Consider the following 12,315-nt stretch of genomic DNA (forward strand, 5'->3'; position numbering starts at 1 on the left):
AGTTGACTCCATATCTTGGCTATTGTGAATAATACTGCAACAAACACGGGAATGCAGTTTTCTCTTCAATATACTGATTTCCCTTATTTTGGAAATATACTCAGCAGTGGGATTGCTGGATTATACAGTAGTTGTATTTTTAGTTTTTTGAGAAACCTCGATACTGTTCTCCATAGTAGCTGTACTAATTTATTTTCCCCCCAACAGTGTACAAGGGTTCCCTTTTCTCCACATCCTTGCTAGCATTCATTATTGATGTCTGGCTTGTTTTTCTGAATGCAAGGTTTTGAAGATTCTTTCATATTTGTGTGTATCCGTACTTCATTTATTTTTAATGTCCCAATAGTATAATATTGGATTTTTTTCCTTTCTTACTGAATTATTTTCAGCTTTTAACTACCATGAATAAAACCAATATGAATATTTTGTGTATGTGTGTCTTTTCATGGGCACATGACTTCCTTTATCTTAGGTGTATAGCTAGAAGGACTGCTGAGTCATTTATATATATTTAGCTTTGGTGGATACTGCCAAAGTTCTCCAAAGTGGTCAAACATTTCACACTTCTCCCAGCAATGTATGAAAAAAATATGCTCCACCAAAAAGGGTAAGAATATTTAGTTTAGAAATAATTATACACACATAAACATACACAAATATACAAAAGCATACCTCCCTCTAAGTTTTTGTTTATTTTTTAAAACATTTTTGGTGTGGCTATATTATTTGTCCTTCAATTCAGAAGCAGGTTGAGACAGCAATCCAAATAAAGCAAATTGAAAGGTCAAAACCTGAGAGGAACATATTTTAAAGTCTTCTCCATAGCGTAGACCAGTGTGTCCTCAAATCTGTCCCACAAAAAAATATTAATAGCTATTCCATTAAAACCATATCAGATAAGTTTGGAAATGAAGCACACTATATATTTTCCATACTATAAATGAATCACTATTTAAATTAGTATATTAGAGGTTCAGAGAAGTCCTATAGTAAAGACATCTACTTAACTTTGTTTAGCTTATTGTTTCACCAACCAGTGGGTTTATTTGACCATGGAACTCTATTCTACTCTTTGTTAAGTATGCTTATTAATATCTTGGAGAATAACATCTTTGTCTTTCTTTGAATGAATCTTCAGACCAATGTGAAACTCCATTTGATTTAGTGATAAGTCCTAAATTAGTGATCACTTTTCCTTAAAAAATAAAAGCTATACCAACCCCTGAGATTTTTAAAGCTCTTGGAAACAGGTAAGACAGTGGCGGGGTGATTACTGTGTCTGACTGTTACATTGATAAAAACAACATGGTAACCATACTATCTGTCAAGGCCCAGTCAGCAATACCCCTCTTTTACTAACCATCTATTCTTCAAAGCTCCCAGTAACATTTAATTTGACATGATATATTTGCAAGTGTACTTTGAGTGAATTAGCAGATATGTGATAAAAATACCAATTACTACTTCCCTGGAATCACCTGTAGCAAGGCGTATATGACATGAGGAAACATACAAAGTTATACATAGGATCCTTAAAAGAGCAAAAATAGGGAGAAACCATAGAACAAAGGTGTTAGGGTAACATTCGCCCTTCTCCAAAATGAACAAGGTTACAAAATGGTATGTGCTGGTTACAAAATGGTATGTGCTGCTCACAAGAGAAACTACAGCCGTGCGAAATGATTACTGTATGAGAAGTGAATGTGAAATACAACTATCCCAAGCAAATTTAGTTTCATTTATCCAGTATTCCATCTGTAAAATAGTTTCATAAATTTTCCTCTTAGTCTTTGAAGTAAATTCTACTAAATCTAGCTTAAAATTTCAAAAGTAGACCCAGGGACAAATCCAAGAAAAATAGCCCAATTCAAAAGGAAAATGTGAAACCGATTTCACAACTAAGTGTGAGTCCTCAGACATGTATTTTGAACATTAACCACAATAAGTCCACGGAACACAATGAGCACAGGCAGTAGCCATCACACTAAAATTACTCACAACGAGGTGCCTTAGATACCTGGCTGGGATTCTCATTCTTGAAATGAGACCAGTTTCAATTTCAAAGCATACAATTTCTTGTAATAATTTTCATTTGGCATTTTTCACCCGGGTTAACAGATCGTTTCCAATTCAACCCAAGTGCAAATGTAAACTTCACTTACCTGCACAAAACCACATGCTGTGAAGGCCTCAAACAAGGGCAGACTTGGGCGGTCTTCTCTATAGATGGTGAGTTTGTACGTGATCAGGGTCTCACCATGTGCTGGAGATTCATCCACCACAAATATTGAGATTTTGTTCATTCCTAAGCCCAGAGGGTAGCTGGCAAACCTGGAGAGAAAGAGGGAGAGAGAAAGAGAGAGAATATGAATAGGGGAAATTTATTCAGCCCAAACTGATTCATATATCAATATTTACTAAATGCCTATTTGAATAAATAACAGGAAAGGTCTATACAATTTCATAAGAAACCTAAAATATGAAAATAAAAAAATATCTCTTTCACGGTACTTTACTATGCCAAGAGTGTTCTTTCAGGACAACTTATATCTTCCATAAATTAAAGCAAAGGAAACTAATATTTATTAGCCACCTGCCAGGGTCACACATTATCTCATTTAATACAACTAGGATTGTTCCCATTTTAAATATAGAGACCATGACCTAGAACTAGTAAACACATCATTCAAAGTCACATAGAAGAGTCAGGGTTTGGAACCCGGGTTGTCCTGACTTCAATCCTTTCTACTAGACTTGGCTCTCAAGGGTTCCAAGTACATTTCTTTCCCTACAGCATGGAACCATGAGTATCTTCTTTGCTATGGACACAGCACAGAATAAGGTTCTATCTTCTGTTTAAAATTATGAACAAAAGAGTTGCTGACTTTTAAAAGAATCAACAGGAAAAAAAAGCCAGTGAGGTTGGGAAAGTTCGTGGTACTGTGTCCACAAATTGTGCACCAATTGGTTTAAGCAATCAATTTTTGAATATTCAAAAACTTGACATACTCAGCAATGTTAAAACATGAAGACAACAATAAGTGAGATTTTTTCCTTAATGGATCTTCTCTATATTTCATATAACAAGATCCTTTCTTGTTAAAATATTGTTACAAAGATGAGCTGCAAAGGTTGCCAATCTTTTTTAAAAAACATGAGAAGGCGAAAGTTCACACCCTGGCAATCTTTCCACTGATCTTACGAATCAGCTTTTCTGAACCACTTTCAAAGTTTACATCAAATGTCTGCTTCCCAGTAGGGTGTCTCAACACAGCCCCAGTCAACATCCTCATACCTTGGCCCTGCCTGCTCGTACAGGTGCACCTTGCACTGACACTTAGGAGTCTCCACTCCAATTGTCACTGTTACCACATCAAATGGGACTTCAGAGTAATAATCTTTGATCTTTGGATTAAAGTCGGGATTTAGTTCCAAACGCGGATGTGTGAAGATCTGCTTGATATGACATGGTGTGTTTTTATCTGCTAAAAAAACAAAAACAATGACAAAGACAACTGTGAAGTAGGTAAATATCTTTAAATAATAGATGATTAGGTTTTTCTTTTTCTGTTTCCTTTGAACAATTTCAATGATCCCTGCTGACTTTCCAATCAGTACCCTGATCATACATGATTTGTGGCTGCAGCTGGCTTTTCAATTCATCAGATTTTGTAGAATTTGCCTCATATAACAGCCGTTGACTTTAGTTGGTGTTATATAGATGGCATTTTCTGCTCAGTCCTTGAAATTTTAAAGGCACAGAAGGTGGGAAAATGTCTCTCCTGTGGATTGATAACATTTTGTGATATTTACTGCATATATCAAGCAACTGTGTAAGTGGGAGTGATGGCTCTGTGGGATGGTGGCAGAAGGGGACCAGCAAGGAATGAGGAAAATTTCTTAATGTGGAGTGTCATTGAAATGCCATTTGATTGATATAGTATCTTATAGGCAGCATGAGGCAAAGACTGCAAGCTCCAGTATTATACAAAACAGACACAAAAACAAGGGCATCCTGAAACTGCTCCTTCTCAGGCCACCTTACTTGGGAAAGTACCATAAAGTATAAGAAGGAAATACTATACTCTGCTCCATCCTGTCACAGAACCTAGAATATTACTACATACCATTGATTCTGAGTCATTAAAAAAATCTTTCTCTTTGTTAGCCCAATTGTTTACAGCTTTATTTCAGTGACAAAAAGAAGAAAAATAGCTTTACAGGCACATACACCAGCTACTGTTACATTATATTCAATGTTAATGTTTAGAATAAACAAATTACCCAAAAGCTTAACAAAATGTTTTTCAAAGAAATATCAAGGAGTATTTCATTCTTTCAATACTTTCCAATTGTCAACAAAATATCAACAAAGATAAACATAGAAAATTCTACAAAAATCAGTAAAATGAAAGTGTCTTGGTGTTTCCTTACATAAAATGTTCAGTGACATTTAACATGGCAACAAAAAAGATAACACAGAATTTGCTACAGGAAGCTATAAAACTGAACTTAGAGAAAGGAGATTATTTTATTAACTGTTGTGTTTATTAACTGTATCCTCTGTTTTTACATAGCTATAATATTGATTTTCCTAAAATCAAATCTGACAATTTGTCTTCCATTCTTTAGTGGTTTCTCATAATTTCCAGAGTCAACTCCAAGCTCCCAACAAGGCAAACAAGGCATTTCACAAGCCCTTCCCTGTCTTGCTCTCCAGCTGCATTGCCCATTATGCCCAGACTTTGTCTTCAACAAGACCAAAATTTTTATTTTTCTTTGATGGACATGGAGGTGCACCACCAAATCCATGATGATGGGTGCCACTAACCCACATGGATGCTTCATTCTAGTTCTGGGGAATAGGTCTCTGTTTAGCTCCCATTATGGACTAAAACAATTAAAGGAAAAATAAAAAAAAAACCCTACATATTTCTGACCTATAAGCTATAGTTTTCTCAGGCTATGGAAGAAAAACAAATTCACATATAAATTACTAACAATAATAATACAATATACTGTAATTTTATTTCATAAAAAAGTCTTAGTAAAAAATAACCAGTAATGTTGGTTGAATAACTCATTGAATTGGGTAAACTGTCTGCTTCATTAATTTTACTTGTTATTTGACCTAATGATCAACCAAATATAGTGTCTGGCTGATAGATGTAGGTGGTCTGCATCTATAATTTCAACGGTGCTAATAGCCTTTGACATTTTCTTATAATAAAAAAGAATGAAGGCAGAAATTGTTTTTATTAGAAGTCATTCTGTAAAGGACCACAGTTTTTAATTCAAATTCAACCACTTATCAATAATACATTTTTTTTCATCAAAGTTTTCTTTCCAGTATTTTCTCTGTTAAAGACCCTGAGATAAGCACAATAAAAATGGGATATTATTAATCGTGAGATTTGATTCAAATGGCTGCAAACCTAACATAACATTAAACAAGCTGGAGTTGAGTTATGGGCTGTGCTTTGGAAATGACCATTGCTCAGGCACAAAGGGAATATAAACAGTTGCACTTTTCTGCTCAGAACTAGCTAAGTGAATAATAAAAAGGAAGATCTTTTTTCAAAATCAAACATAGAAGATGTGCTTTAACTTAATAGGATATATTTTTATAAAGATTCCCTGAGAGTTAATTTCCCTGCAGTTTGTACTTTCACTTAATAGTCACAGTTTTCAAGAGGGTCTGCCTCCTTAGAAACTGAAACAGCCCTAGATGACAGGAAATAAATGTGCAATCGTTCTCTTCAGCAAGTGCTTACTTTTGGTTTCATCAGAAAGTCTCCACCTCTGGTGTGAGCACTATCTCCTAAACCCCTGTCTGAAAGCTGATTTAGTTCTGACATCATCTTCCACTGAAGTATCAGTGTTGCCGCCTACAAACACCTGGTGTTTGCTTGGCATCTTTCCCATCCCAGTCTCAACTTGTCTCAGGCCAGCTTACCTGAGATCTACGGAGAACTCAGCACGAGGTTCAGTGGTAGCAGCCTGCTTAATCTATTCGGCAAGTATATATGGGAAAGCTGTTTGAAGTTTTGGTTGCTTTTGATGGATTTCTTTTAACCACAGAATTTGATTGCCCTCTTGAGGAATAATCATAACTCATATTGAACATGAGAAGAGCCTAGACTCTTAAAGATAATCCCACCTGTTCTGAGGCATCCTCACATTATTTTTTAAATCTTATTTTATACCATAAAAGTAGGAAGATTAATTACTAAAGATCCAGGCAGAACTAATTTTTATCAGCATAAAAACATGAACGAAGTTAAAGAGCCTATCTAACATGTTCACATCATCTACACCATATTACCTGGGAACTGGGCAGGGGCAGGGTGGGGCGGGAAGTGAGATCGTCCAGTGCAATCCTTTCATTTTACAAATGAGAAAATAGAAGCCCAAGGAGGCGGAGTGGCTTTCTGGATGTCTCATCTCGCCTTGGGCCTGGCACAGAGTAGACCCTCAACAAGTGTTCATTCTAATTTTGCTCCTAGTTTTCTCACTAGTCCTTTTCCCACCATATTCTAGACAACAGTTTTCCAGGAGAATGGAGTAGCATGTATTTTTCTGGGGGTAGGAGATTGGGTGGTGAGTGCAGGGAAGGAATGGCATAAGTAATATGTGCTATCTTTATTCTCTATTAGCAATACTTTATTTAAAACGCCATCTTCTTTAATTGGCTATATATGTTAATTCTATTAAATTATATTATTATCTCAGCCTACCATGAACTTAACAATACTGATAAAACATCGTGAATGAATTAAATTGCATTTTAGATGATAAAAACTAGATTTTATTAAATTCAAAGACTTCTATTAATAATAAATTAGGCCAGGCATGGCAGCTCATTTCTGTAATCCCAGTACTGTGAGAGGAGGACCACTTGAGGCCAGGAGCTCAAGACCAGCCTGGGCAACAGAACAACACCTCATTTCTATACAAAATTGCATAAATTGTCCAGCTGTAGTAGCTCATGCCTGTAGTCCTACCTATTTGGGAGGCTGAGGCAGAAGGATTGCTTGTGCCCAGGAAGTCAAGGTTGCAGTGAGCTATGATGGTGCCACTGCACTCCAGCAAGGACAGCAAAGTGAAATCCTATCTCTAAAACATAAATAAATAAAATTATATAATAAATTAAATCTAAATCTGTACTTTTTTCAGCTTTAATGTTTTACTGAAATTGATTTTTATTTGTGGAAAACTAAATTTTCTAAGTTGATTTTTAGCACCAAATACATACATATATACATATGCACACACATGCATGTGTGTATATATATATTTAAGGTATGCATTATCAAGAAAAATCTTGCTATATAGAACTCAATTTTTCCACAATATATTATAGAATATTAAAAAAAAACTCAGGGGTTTTTCTTTTTCTTTTCTTTTAGAGACAGGGTCTTGCTATGTCACTCAGGCTGGAGTACCCTGATGCAATTATAGCTCACTGTAACCTCGAACTCCTGGGCTGAAGTGATCCCCCTGCTTTGGCCTCCCAAAGCACTGGGCATATAGGTGCATGCCACTGTGCCCGGCCTAAATTCAGGAGCTTTGAACAGAGAATCTGAAGACCCAGCTTTGTGATACAGCTCAGGCATTTAATAACCCTGTGACTTTGGAAAAATCAGTTAGACTCTCTAAGATGATATATTTGTGAGACCATTGTCTAATTGACCAGAATGAAGAAAATTATTTTTAAATTTAAAGTTAATACAAACTTAAAAGTATCTATTTTTCTCCTATTACGTCTTGGTGAAGAAATGAATTAAAAAATTGAAAATTGGCTTAACTGTTATAAAGAAAATTCTACTGAAGTACTAACCATTACAACAACAATCTGGTGAGAAATAAATCACTGCCAGGTAGTGAGCCCCCTAAAGGTCAGTGTATAAAGCTGATAAGCCAAGCTCTTACATTTGAAAGGCTTCCAAGGCAATGCCCTAGAACCCCTAAAGCCTTTCAAAGTGGGTTTGGAAATCATTGTCCTTAAACAAAAAAAGTAATGTTTTATGTTCTTATGCAAAAGTGGTAGATACTGACTCCCTCAAAAATCTAATAACTCCTAAAATTTACTTTAACAATTAGCAGCCTAAGATACTCAAATATAATAAAATGATGGGGTTTTTTTTTTTTTTTCAAAATAAGGCTGTTCCCTAATTGTTGATTATGCTGCTACAACACTTCAATCTCAACTCACCATCACTGCAATGTATTTCTTTATTTTCATTCTTAATTTGTGGAACTGCAGCTAAAAAAAAAACAGAAATGTAAATTTAAAATAAAAACCATTAATCAAAATTTAAAATAACATTTAGCTATTAGATAACTTAATAAAACATGTTTTTTATTTAACCTTTATTATACTAGTGAACACTTCTAACTAAAACTGGAAGCTACAATAAAATAAGTTATTTTATCCAAAGCTCAGCAGAATTATTATTTCAAATAGAAAAATATTAAGAGAGAGAATGAATGGCCTAAATGCCATTTATTGCCTGAAGTTGATCAGTCAAGGTGCCGTATAGTTTCTATATCCTATGACTATAATTTTCCAAATCATTAGAATTATAGAAGTGCCATCCAGTTGGTTCCACTAATATTTACTCTATATTTTTTAATTCAACCAAATATTTATTTTAAAAATGCCTTAATAAATATTTATGAAACAAATGAGTGAATAAAACACTCCGGGTGCTTAAATCATTCATTTATAGAGGAAAAAACTGGTGGGTAAAAGAAAGGCAGTTTCTCTCAGTTCTCCACTGTACCTACTGATTCATTCTATTGAACCAGTTATTCTCAAACTCTAGCCTCAGAATCATCGGAAGGGCTTGTTAAAACACGAAGTGCTGGGTCTCATCACCGGAGATTCTGATTGAGTAGATCTGAATTGCTACGTTTTCCAGGTGATTCTGGGGAGAGGGGGACACACATTGAAAACCACTGTATTGGGCTAAATCCTGTTTCATAATAGAAAAACTTTGAACTAAAAAAAATTATAGACATATGTGTGGGTACTTCTTTTCATTTTTTTCTTTTTAAAATTAGAAGTAATTTTTTCTTGTAACAAAAAGTTCAGATGTTCTTTGGAATGAAAAAATGAGAAAATAGAGATAAGCCGAAGAGGAAAAATATAAATCACCACGAATTTTTCCTGAGCTTCACGGTGAGGTAGCCAATTGTTAGGTTTAACAATAGATCATAAACAATTTTCATGTCATAAATATTCTTTCACAACATAAGAATGAATTTACAACATTTTAGTTGATGACTCTAGCTTACTTTGTGTGTCCAGTCCACTCTTATTGCAATAGTAATGAACTCCAGTTTTTAAATTTGTTGATAATTTATGTAATTAAATGTTGTATATATTATTTCCTTAAAATGAATATCTAGAAGTAAAATTTCTGATCTATAAAAATAACTTTTAAAACTTTTCTTACATTTTGTTAAATGGCCCCTTAATAGAGGTTGTTCTAATTTATACATCCAACAGCACTATGAGAATATTTATTTCCCTACTCTCTCCCCAACTCTATCTTTTTTAAAGTTTTATTTTAATTGACACATAATTCTGGGGTACGATGTGAAATATTTTGATACATGTATACATTGTGTAATGATTAAATGTGGCTAATTAGCATACCCATCACTTCAAACATTTATCATTTCTTTGTGGTGAGATTATTCAAAATCCTTTCTTCCAGCTATTTAAAAATATACATTGGTTAATGATAGTCATTCCACTGTTTAATAGAACAACAGAATTTTTTCTTCTATCTAACTATAACCAATCTCTGGCCGCCTCCTTCCCTCCCTACCTCCCCAGCCTCTAGTAACTACTATTCTACTCTCTATGACAGCATAAAACTGGTAACCCCTCTCTACTTCTGTGAGATCAACTTTTTTCAATCCCACATGAGTGAGATTACTGGGTTTTTATCTTTTTGTGTCTGGCTTATTTCACTTAACATTCTCCAGGACTATCTATGTCACAAATCACAAATAACAGGATTTCTTTCTCCTTCGTGGCTGAATAGTATTCCATTATGTATATATACCCCCATTTTCTTTATCCATTTGTTCACTGATGAACACTTACTTTGATTCTATATCTTGGCTATTGTGTGTAGTGCTGTAGTTAACACTGGAGTACAAATATCTCTTCAACATACTGAGTTCATTTCCTTTGGATAGATATCCAGTAGTGGGATTGCTGGATTCCCTCTCTATTATTTTAAGAAAATTCTTTCCAAATTTAAGGAAAAATAGTATTTCCTCATTTAATTTTCATTTTTGATTGCTAATGAAGCTAAATATTTTGCATTTTTTTTGACAGGAAATACTAAATAAGTATTTAGTTATGTTGAAATAAGTGGGAATATACATTTATATCTATATATAGATAGATAGATAGATTTACCTTTTTTATTTTCTATTGCATCAAATCGTACTTGTGGTTTTTCAATGTTCTTATCCTCTGTGAAAGAATCCCTGCAAATGCAATGCCAAACAACTCTGGATTAATGAAATGAACCAAACTCATGGAAATTACATCTAACGCTATCTCTTCTTCCGTGTGGGCACAGTTACTTTGATGAACACAAAAAACGCTTTCTGCATTTCAATCCTCAAAACTGGCAATCTACCCTTAAAGGAAGTAGGTGGAAATCTCATCATCCCTAATCAGCAGAAGCACATTTGAATAAAACCAGGGTAAAAAGTCACTCTCAGTCCAAATCTGAGGAATCTCAGATAGCTTGGGTCCAACAGAAGTGATTCAAGAATACACATTCTTCTTAGAAATCTGTTTGGCTATAGTTATACTGTTTTGGAGCAAAACGTCTTGGAAGCACCGAGGCACAGCCTGAGAAGAACATACATTTAATTGAAGAAATATAAGTGTACCATGCAGAAAACGACCTATGTCTTGCCAAGTCTTCTACCCTTAAACTCTAATTAACAGTAGTGAATAGTAAGGGTTAGTTATATTCTGGTGTGTTCACCTAACTTGCTCTGTTGTATAACTAAATACTTGGCCAGATTGCCCTTTAAATCCTCAGATTTGGGACGAAAATAATTTAAATTGCAGACAGAAAAATTGCTGGTCCTGATGATAAAGAACAGCAGGCAGGATCGTCTGCAGGCCCCTGACAAGACTTTCCTGTGCTGGTGCAAATCTCCATTTCCACCCCAGCACAATGGAGATAACAGTGTTTACCTTACTTCACAGGGATGCTATGAGAGTTAAATACAATTTTCTTTGTTAAATAACATTTTAGAAATATGTGTTGTCCCAGATATTGTGCTGGGTACTGTAATGGAGAAGAGATAAATAAGACATATTCAGCTCCAAATATAAACATCAGCTAAGAAATTTAAAAGCATCAAGGAATTAAAATTATTGCTAATGCTGGAAACCATGATAATTTTTTACATGATAATTTTATTTTAAAAACTGTTTATTCCAGGTGACTCTTACAAAAGACAGGACCCTGAAATGCACAGAAACTGAAGTTTGGAAAGGTTACTATCTTAATGGAATGAGACATTCTGTATGTAAAGGCATCCTGCAGTGATTTTCTGCATAATTTTGTGAATACATTGTTTCAAATCCATGTGGATTTTCATTGAAAGCATTTTCTTAGAGTGATGTACAATGCAACTGTATTTCTAGTAAGGTAAAATTAGCACATGGTGCATGACCTTGATTTTAAGATTTTCATTCTTTTCAGATTTACACTAATTCTGTTGAGATCTCTGGATTTTGAGCCTCAGGACAAATACATAACTATTACCTAGTATTGTCATGCTTTCCTCACTTTCTTACCTCATTGCTACAAGAGAATGATCTTTCCTGAAAATGAAAGATGAAGTCATTGAACACAGGTAGTGTACATCCGTAAAGTTGATATTTTCTATAGAAAAAAACTGTGGTAACCATTGGGAAGATAAGGACAATGATGACCTCCCTGTCTGCATGATTTACTGGACCATGAATGAGTCCTGGACCAAAGCACTGGACCACAGATGAGAAGGCCAGGGTCCTAGTTCCAACTCTATTTCTATTAGCTTCGTAACCTGAGCAAACGACCCATCTTCTTAGCACTTCATTTTCTCATCTGGAACATGTATATAACATGCACCCTCATTGCAATATGGCATGAATGATAATTAAATATATACACACTTACCGGTAACCTTGAAGATATTTAGATTTGGGCATTTTTTTCTTGAATGCAAATGAAATTAGCAATATACTAATTGCTTGTTGACAAACATAATAAGGTTTACTTG

The 12,315-nt window shown here is 34.7% G+C and overlaps 1 protein-coding gene across 6 annotated transcripts in view; it reads right to left on the reverse strand.

Moving 5' to 3' along the window:
* The window catches only part of CPED1 (cadherin like and PC-esterase domain containing 1), a 311,112-nt gene that overhangs the window by 155,599 nt on the left and 143,198 nt on the right, over positions 1 to 12,315 (reverse strand). For 4 of the 6 annotated variants that reach the window (XM_050785080.1, XM_050785078.1, XM_050785079.1 and 1 more), the window contains 4 exons: positions 10,442 to 10,512; positions 8,216 to 8,266; positions 3,296 to 3,485; positions 2,163 to 2,331 (listed from right to left, as the gene is read on the reverse strand). In XM_050785080.1, coding sequence (XP_050641037.1) covers positions 2,163 to 2,331; positions 3,296 to 3,485; positions 8,216 to 8,266; positions 10,442 to 10,512 — 481 coding nt within the window. The remainder of the gene's footprint in view (positions 1 to 2,162; positions 2,332 to 3,295; positions 3,486 to 8,215; positions 8,267 to 10,441; positions 10,513 to 12,315) is intronic. The other 2 variants (XM_050785084.1, XM_050785081.1) reach the window with 1 other exon arrangement.

This window comes from Macaca thibetana, chromosome 3 (assembly GCF_024542745.1).
Source record: "Macaca thibetana thibetana isolate TM-01 chromosome 3, ASM2454274v1, whole genome shotgun sequence".
NCBI lineage: Eukaryota > Metazoa > Chordata > Mammalia > Primates > Cercopithecidae > Macaca > Macaca thibetana.